Below are 9,073 nucleotides of genomic sequence, written 5' to 3' on the forward strand. Positions count from 1 at the left end.
GTTTATGAACCTGATGGCCAGCCCATGCCTACCTGGCTCAAAGTGTTTGTGCAAATTGCAAGTATGTGAAATGACATTTTATTGATCCGTTTGTTTGACTGAAAACTCCTTGTCACTGGAATTTTATCTTTGATATTCAATTTCAGAGCAAATAAACCATTTTTTGATGTTTGTTTGCACTAAAAGCAAACTAAAAAAAAATGAATTAATGATATTTGATAATAAGTGAATCCTCTAAGGTAGCTTCTTTCAATTAAAATGAGGTGTAATGACTAACAAATTAGAAACGACATTTTCTTTATCTGCAATCCATTGGAATAACAAGATTTGCACAAAACTCAGGAAAGAAATTAAGAAATCTTATTTATAAAATATTATTTATGAAGGTATTTTTCTTTTGGGAATGCAGACAAGCACGGGCACTAATAAAGTATATTCCAGAGATTATAGAAGATATTTATAATTAAAAAATTTGGATGAGGCTCATCAAAAAACAAAAAGAAAATAATTAATGAGAGGTTGGAAATAGAAACAAAGAGGGGCTCAGTTTCCTCACGTGGATGCACTGCTAAGAAATCAAAGAAAACGATCTCTTCCTCACTTGAAAGAGAGTCGTTTTCCTAATTTATAATTATTATTTTCAATTCATGAAAAACACGTTCCGTTCATCGATTGGTTTTCCAATATCCAAATTCCGAAAATAATTTTCTGAAAATGGTCCTTCATTTAAAAAAGAGAAAACCAATGCTACATTGTAAACCGATGAAGTTAGATATTGGTAAGCTAATTATCCGACTGTCATCCTCGGCTTAATCTAGGCCTCACGTAAAAACCAACATGCGTCGACCTCTCTACACCTCCCACGCTTTTGGATTTCTCTTCCCCCTTGATCCTCCCTATATATTTTGCCACTTTTTCTCCTCGATCTCATCCTTTTACTCAGGTTCAACTCTTGAAAAAATCAAAACTCATTGCAATTCTCCTTCAAAAATATGGCGAAGATGTTGGAATTCAGAGGAGTCCCTCCTCTCGCGATCGCCATCCTTTCCTTTCTAATCGCCCTCGCACATATTGCAGTTTCCAACGACAAAACCCCGATATGGTTCATAATGGGTCATGGATCCATTTTTGAACTCATATTTTATTTATATTGGTCATTTATGAGTCAGAGACTTTTAAAACCCAACTAAAACTTGTGACCCATTTTCGACCCATTTAAAATATCAAGTGGATTAGAATAGAACCCATTATCAAGTTTCCAATCCAAGTCTCGCACACTTTTTCCCTACTTTTTAAAAATGTTTTCTATGAAAATTGAAATTATAACTATTTTTTTTTTCCTCCTTCCTTATCCAATGGCCGGCACGGCAACGGGCTAGGCAAGGCTCTAGCTTGTCGGCCTCACATGGGTCATAATGATAACCTTGCCAGTCGTCAACGAGGTCGTGGCCTTGCCAGATTGAGCTTGCTGGTGTCGAGCGAGCTAGGCAAGCTCGAGTCTTGCTAGATTCAACAAGACCGAGCTCACCCGACGCTTGGTGAGGCTGATCTAGCAAGGTTGAGGCCTCGCCAGATCTAGCAAGACTCGAGCTTGCCTGACGCCGGCAAGCTTGAGTCCCACCATGAGGCCGAGCTCGCTCGATGCTTTTCGAGGCTCAATCTTGCCAATTTGGTGAGGTTGAGGCCTCGCTGATGACTAGCGAGGCTCGTGTCACGCCCCGAATCTTGAGCGCATGCCCATCTTTCGATGATCGATAAAATTTGCGACGTCCTAGGACACGTCGCCGACCCATTCATTTTAATGCGCATGCAAAAACGAACTATTAATCCCCTACAACAACATACATGGGATAGAAAAGCTGGACAATGAAATTTCAAATCAATCAACACAACTTTTATAAACACATTATTAAAAACCACAATCTAGTTTACAAAGAGAGGCCAACTCTAGGGTCTAAGTACAGGAGGTCTATCTCCAAAAGAACTTCTGAGCCACCCATGCTCCTGACCCTTCCACCTCAAACTCCGTGTTCTTCACACTAGGGACCTGAAAATTTAAGCCCACAATGGGATGAGATAATGTCTCAGCAAATTCACCTCCTAAACTCCTATTAGAAAGGAAATACGCCTAAAGGCCATCTAAACCACACACAAGACGGATGACTTACATTTGCCTCAAATCCTTCATGCAAGTTAGTACAATTCATATACTCAATCAATCACTTCAATTCCAATCAAACCATCGATCAATTAATCAATAGCTCAAGTCCATACCAATAGTACTATCTATCCATTCAATACCATATATCCATCCTCTAATACTACCACTACTCACAACAGTCGCAATATATGGTTTTAGCTCACTCAAATTGATATATGGATAGATAGCTCACTCAAGCTGATAATCATATAGATCGTGCTCATTCAAGCTGATAAAACAATCTTAGTAAAACGATCATATATATATCGTGCTCACTCAAGCTGATAAAACACCACTTTGAAAATACTCGATAAAATAGTCGGGTATGGATACACGATTGGCCTGAGCCAAAACTTCAATATCTTTCTTTTAGAAATTCTCACTAGTCATAATAATCCGTAAACACATTTTTGGTGTTGTAGACCGACGCCCGGTATTTTCCAATTAAATACCGAAATTCCTCAATTTTGGAATAAATACCCAAAATTATAATTCTCACACAATTTGCACAATCTAGCATTCAATTAAATAAACCAAACACACCATTAAAATCAGCACAAAATTCCGATCACCGGCTATCTCGGTATAATTTCCAGAAAATAATAAATAATTAAATAATTACCAAAATTAATTAAATAAATACAATTAAATGCCATAAATAGAACTTAGGCCGGAAAAGCCTAATTAAATACCAAAATGGACCTAGAAAATTTCTGAACCAATCTAAATAAATACTACAGCTTATCTAGTCTCTAATTATGTTACTCTAACCACTTAACATGCATAAATGAATAATTAAATTGCTAATCTGTTCTAACTAACCACATAATTCATACTTAGCCTAAACTAATCAACTCTTAAGTATAATTAATTCCCTAAGCGAAGATTAGTGAGTAAACTTGCTGGAATAATGAGCCGATGAGTTTGCGATGGCAGCCGAAACTCAGGCTTACGGCAGTGCCAACGGAGGCTTAGATTGGGCCGAAAATGGCCAAGGAAGCTCACGGTTGAGCTGGTCTTGCTGCTTCGGTTCGGTGGGAGTGAAAACGGCGACTGAACGGGCACGACTTGGGGTTGGTCTTGGCAGTTGCAGGTGGTGGAGATGGGCCACGATGGAGCAGCAGATTCGGTCGAAGATGGGCACTGATGGAGTCAACTTCGGGGGAGGTGTAACTGGTGGTTGACTCGGTGGGGATACGCGGACGAAGGGGAAAACAGGGTAGTCGGTGGGGTTGGGACAGCAGGTGGTAGTGCAGCAAGGGGGAAAGAGAGGGGTTCGGTGGTGCTGGCAAAGGGATGAAGACGCTGGCAGCAAAATGGAGGGTGCTCTGTTACAAAGAAAAGGAAGAAATGGAGGAGCTGGAACCGCGAAGAAGGAGGAGTCGTCGAAGCTGGCGTGCGCGGGAGAGAAACAGAAGAAGGGAGAAGGGATAAGGGAGCAGGGAATGTCGGCTGAGGGGGGGAAGAAAAACTTGCAAATAGAGAGAGAGACGTGCGAGAGAAGGGAAAGATAGTGAGGAGCCCAGAAAGTCAAAAGATAAGAAGGAATGGAAGAAAGTGGCAGGGGTGGTTGGACAGAGGGGAACGTGCGAGGGAGAGAGACCGAAGAGAGGGAAAGGAAAAAGTTAAACAAAATACTCCACATTAACCTACGAATTTCACCGCTTGGACTTCAATTTCTTCATCAATTTCTTCAATTTGATGTCCAATTTTGCTGACAAAGAAGCCCACACAAAATCCACAATTTCCCTTCACCCAGTAGCTCACTTTGGAGGCCAAAGACTCCTTCAATTTGGCCCTTCGAAATTTCTGTTATTTTTCGAATCATCCGAATTGATTTTCTATAAAAATCCCGAACTCGCTGGAAATTATTTGAAGGATAAGTTGACGTTATTGAAATAAATTGTGACATGAAAGGATTTTCAATTTTTGAAATCGAGTTCAAATTCTGCTGTTAATTTCAATCTAACGCGATTTTAGCATGACCTAACCTATTGGGTAGCAATACTAAATAAAAATTCGATTTAAAAAAAAAAATAATTACAAATTTGATTTTCTAGAAAATTATTTTAGAAATAAATTTTTATTGCATAAAAGTATTTTAGCAATATAATTTTTTAAAATCATAAAAATAAGCTTTCTCAGGTTTAGTTAAAAAAATTTCAAATTGCGTTTTCAATTGCTCATTAATATGTTCACTTCACACAAAAGAAGCATGTGCATGGTCTAATTCTTTATAAATATTTTAATTTATAGGTTTTTTTAACAATTTTATTTTATTTACTATTTTTAATTATTTTATTTACTATTTTTTAATTTAATTTGAAAATTAATTTAATTAGCATAGCTTAAAGTGGGCATGGGTTTTCCTAGAATATCAATGGGTTTTAGTAATATGGGTTAGGTCAGGTATAAGTCGGGTATGAATCGGGTCTAGTATGGATCACTAGATTTACATGATATGAATATGGGTCAAAACGGGTTAAATGTGTCAAATATGGGTCGACCCATTTTCGACCCGACTCAAACTCGACCCGATCCATCCATTTAACGGGTCTATCATCAACACATGAGCATGCCTTGCCTTTCGAAGCATGTGGCGTTTTTTCCAACGAAATGTCTTCCAATACTTCATCGTAGCCTTTACCAAAAAAATAAAAAAATACTTCATCGTAGCGTCCATACCACCTACATTAGCATTTAAAACCAGCATCTACATTTTCATATTCTTTAAAGTATGCTTTTTTTTACTTGATCAAAAGTTTTTTCTGGTCGTTTTTTTTTTTTAATATCAAAAGTTCAAAACTGGCTTTTCCTTTTATTTATTTACTTATTTTAATGCCCACAAAGGGTATGAGTGTATGTGCTGCGTTTGGGGAAGGGAAAGGATGACGGTGTGGGGAAGGAAGACGGGTGTGGAAAATGGTAGGGAAAAGCGTCGGTTCTGAGTTAAACCGGAAATTGGATTGAAAGTGGAATGAACCAGCCAGCTTCGGGTGGTTAGTTTGCTCTCGGCCTCTTGCGCAGCACCACCATAGTCTCACTATCTTGTCGCCGTCCACCATCCCAACCGTACCATGCTTGAGGTGCGTCTCTATTTCTCTCATGATTTGGTCTTGTATCTTCATTCTCTATTCATGTTTCCGTCTGTCTCAATTTTAGGTTTTACGGTGATAATCACCCTAGCTTGAGACCAATCACCTTAGAAAATAGAAAAATTTCAAGAGTTAGTAACTTCAGAGTAATGGATCAATTTTGTTTTTTCAAAAAAAAAAAAAAAAAAAAGGTACCAAGTTACTATAACACATTGACACTTTGAAAGCTGGGGGAGTCTCCTAGTTATATCATAGTTCCTAAGCAAACATTGATACTCCAGAATTTCCACCATATATTATCTTTTGATTATGCGTGTTCATAAGTTTATTCTTTGGGAAAATTATAAAACCCATGCATGTCTGAGACACAAAGATCAAAATCTGATTCAAAATTTTCTAAAAGGGCAAGTGACAATCACATGTTACTATCCCAACTTTAGAAAATCACGAATAGAGTAAGTTGGGAGTTTTTAGGGAACATCGGATTACATGAGCATATCGAATATTCTTATCTTTCCTTATAATCTTCGGGAGTTTATCCAAATTGTGAATCGTGGACTAGTCTCATTAGTCATTTAATTTCACTTCCTACTAAAAGTCAACAAAGTATATAATTAGATGTCATGAAACCTACTAATTCTTTGTATCGGGCTACAATTGTCAACGGATGATTATGAAATATACAAAGAAATCAAATTAATGGATCAATTTTGTTTTTCCCAAAACGAAAAGAAAAAAAAAACGTGTAAGTTGTTGTTATACATCGACAATTTGAAGGCTGTGGGACTTTCCGTGTTATATCAGACTTCCGAGTACCTAATCAGCATGCTTATCTCAAGCATAAAAATTTCCTTTGTTTCAAAGTTCTATTCTTATCTCATTGAATTTGTTCTCACCATGAACTCTGTTTCTGCCTAATTACTCGGTTCCTTCGACCTGATGAAGAAACACATGCATCAATTCTCCACGCTGCTTAGGACTACGATCGATTCCGCAGATCCGGAGGGGCATAGAGAAGCATGGAAATCGCGACGATCATCTTCAACAAGGTTTCATGAGTTCCTGGAATGTGGCCTCCAGCCTTGGCGACGGTGAGTACACATCAAATTTCTTTCTTTATTTGTATTCTTTTCTCATTTTTTAGGATGTGGGTCTCTAGGACTCTCAAGGCTCTTTCAGCATTCGCTGATGAACCTTCTTGATTCCATAAGCAATGTTATCTTTTGTTGTGGTTATTGTCTTCATACACGTGCTCTCACATTCTGCAATTTTTTGAAGGAAAAAATTGTTTTGTGGGGACAGATATAGGAGGGGAGGAGTGAAAACGAGGAGATAGAGTGAGTCGGCATCCGATTTTAATCTTGTTTACTGAATTATCAATGTGAAATTTTAGTTACCATAACATCTTTGAAATTAGGTTACACGTAATTGAAGTCCTAAGACGGGCAGGTAGGCAAGTAGGACGCACTCTTCATAATCAAAGGTCGGAAGCTCTCTCTTCGACTCATATCGACGATCGACATATATACATATCCCGTGCAAGTCCCTCCTGAAATCGCTTTCGCAATCGCAGATGGAATATCTGAAAGGTCGCGCCAATGACTTGGTCATTGCATGTCTTCTCTTGGTGGGTCTTCTGTACATTTTCTTCAACTCGACTCCAACAGGCACTCACCTCCTCTTTCAGCTCCAAGCCAAGAACACTCGTCCCTCCATCGTTTCGGTACGCAAACTTCCCTTTTCTTCCTTACTTTTCATTCAACAAAGTTAGTGACATCATATATACTCTAGCGCAGCCCACACATAAATCCAAGGGATATTTGCGCAGACAGTGTAATTTAGGGTGTCGTGTGTTGTTACATGTGGTTTAGGGATCAAACGCAATCGAGTACAGGGATGAGCTTGAGGAAGCATTGGCTAAGGCGTCAAGGCCAAACAAGACAGTGATCATAACGATGGTGAACGAGGCTTATGTAGAAGGGGATAAGCCAATGCTCGACTTGTTCTTGGACGGGTTTTGGCTGGGCGAGGACACGCGCACCCTAGTCGACAATCTCTTATTGGTGGCAATCGACCAGATGGCATTCGAGCGATGCTTGTTTCTGAGGCTTCACTGCTACAAGCTCCAAACAGAGAATGATTTAGCTGGAGAGAAAGTGTACATGTCCCAGGACTTCATCAATATGATGTGGAGGCGAACTCTCTTTTTGGGCGACGTGCTCGAGCGAGGTTACAGCTTCATTTTCACAGTATGTCTTTCCATTTCGTTTGATCCCCTCCTACAAATGTTTCGCAATTACATGGTTTGGAGGAACATTCATTTGTGCAAAATCTCCCAGATATAGGGTGAGTTTGCTATCTAGACATATTGGTAGTATTGGAGATAGGGGAAAAAGAATTTTAGAGTTGACTTCTAAAAGTTGGAAAAGCCAAGTACCATGGCTGCTCCATTTTGAGGCTCTAGTATAGATGACCAGTTGTGATCGCAGTCATGCCTCAAATGATGAGAAGTTTAACTCTACGTGATATTTGTCTAAGTTTCGACCATTCTGGCTGCAACCTGGCTTGCACTGAATTAAGCATAACTAGCTTTTGGTTTTACCATCAACCCATTAAAACTGGCCACCAAAAAGCCCAACTTGCACTTTCCATAGACACCGCCACATATCCATCCGTGATACTTGATGTATATTATGGCTAAAGACCACCCAGGCTGAGAAACTTTCGTGCTTGCCTTTGCTAGGACACGGACGTGATATGGCTAAGAGACCCGTTCCCAAGGTTGAGCCCCGAAGACACCATCGACCTCCAGATCAGCAACGACCGGTTCAATGGCGATGAGTGGAGCCAAGCCAACCCCATCAACACCGGCTTCTACATGGTACGGTCCAACAACAAGACCGTCGCGCTCTTCCGCGAGTGGTATCAGAGGAAGAACGCTTCCCTCGGGCTCAAGGAGCAGGACGTGCTGGACCGGATGATGCACGAGGGCGTGTTCGCGCAGTTGGGGCTGAGGGTGAGCTTCTTGGAGACGGCCCTGTTCAGCGGGTTCTGTGAAGACAGTAGGGACGTGAGGGTCGTGTCCACGGTTCATGCCAACTGCTGTCGCACCATCAAGGCCAAAGTGGCCGATCTCACCAAAGTTGTCCATGACTGGAAGAGGTTCAAGAGTAGTCCTCCTCTGGCCAATGATACGGCGCCGTTTGCTTGGTCGCGACACTCGGCTTGCGAGGAATCGTGGCATTATTAGTCAGAGCTTCAGCATTGCCTCGTGGTTATTAGATTCATATTTGAAGCAATTGATCGGTGATTCTTGACTATTGGAACTTTGCTCGATTTGATGAGCCACATTAGGTGGCCTCATGTAATGCATGGGCTCAACCGGAGCTTATTCTAATGTGTATATGATATAAGCAAATTTCATTTACCAACTACTTAAATTTACCCACAATAATCTGAAATTAGTGACCTTCTTATTGTGTGATTTAGCAATTAGTTTTCGATTAAGTTGCCCACTTTTTTTGGGTTATCGACACTCATTTGACAGTTTATTTGTATATTATTAATTCATCAATAGTTCTATGAAATTATCACTTTCTGTTGTCTTGCTTACCAAATTTTTATTGCATTTTTTTTTTTTAAATGACAACCTCAATTAGAGTGATTGCCCGATTTTCCTTTGATTAAGTTATTATCTAGTTTTGTGTTACTAACTCTAGATTAGTTACCAAGATTTATATAATTTTTTTAATCAACAGTTTTTATTATCTCTGACACA

General features: G+C 39.6%; 1 protein-coding gene across 2 annotated transcripts; it reads left to right on the forward strand.

Annotated features, from left to right (window-relative positions):
* The first annotated feature begins 6,152 nt into the window (after nucleotides 1-6,152).
* LOC104424306 (uncharacterized protein At1g28695) lies at nucleotides 6,153-8,789 on the forward strand. Of its 2 annotated transcripts, XM_010036672.3 has the most exons (6): nucleotides 6,153-6,386; nucleotides 6,574-6,632; nucleotides 6,713-6,778; nucleotides 6,869-7,018; nucleotides 7,167-7,544; nucleotides 8,039-8,788. In XM_010036672.3, the coding sequence occupies exons 4-6, from the start codon at nucleotides 6,869-6,871 to the stop codon at nucleotides 8,543-8,545; spliced, it is 1,035 nt and encodes a 344-aa protein (XP_010034974.2). In that variant the 5' UTR covers nucleotides 6,153-6,386; nucleotides 6,574-6,632; nucleotides 6,713-6,778; the 3' UTR covers nucleotides 8,546-8,788. The 2 variants fall into 2 exon arrangements, with proteins under 2 accessions (XP_010034974.2, XP_039161689.1); XM_039305755.1 differs by lacking the exons at nucleotides 6,574-6,632; nucleotides 6,713-6,778 and having other exon boundaries at nucleotides 8,039-8,789.
* The last annotated feature ends 284 nt before the right edge of the window (nucleotides 8,790-9,073 follow it).

Source organism: Eucalyptus grandis, chromosome 11 (genome assembly GCF_016545825.1).
Source record: "Eucalyptus grandis isolate ANBG69807.140 chromosome 11, ASM1654582v1, whole genome shotgun sequence".
NCBI classification, from domain to species: domain Eukaryota; kingdom Viridiplantae; phylum Streptophyta; class Magnoliopsida; order Myrtales; family Myrtaceae; genus Eucalyptus; species Eucalyptus grandis.

Bases quoted from the DNA above. Each gene is read 5' to 3' on its own strand.
- LOC104424306 (XM_039305755.1), top strand. From the start codon at position 6,363: ATGTGGCCTCCAGCCTTGGCGACG. The intron at 6,387-6,868 runs GTGAGTACACAT...TCGCAATCGCAG, and splicing joins GGCCTCCAGCCTTGGCGACG to ATGGAATATCTGAAAGGTCG. The intron at 7,545-8,038 runs GTATGTCTTTCC...TGCCTTTGCTAG, and splicing joins GTTACAGCTTCATTTTCACA to GACACGGACGTGATATGGCT.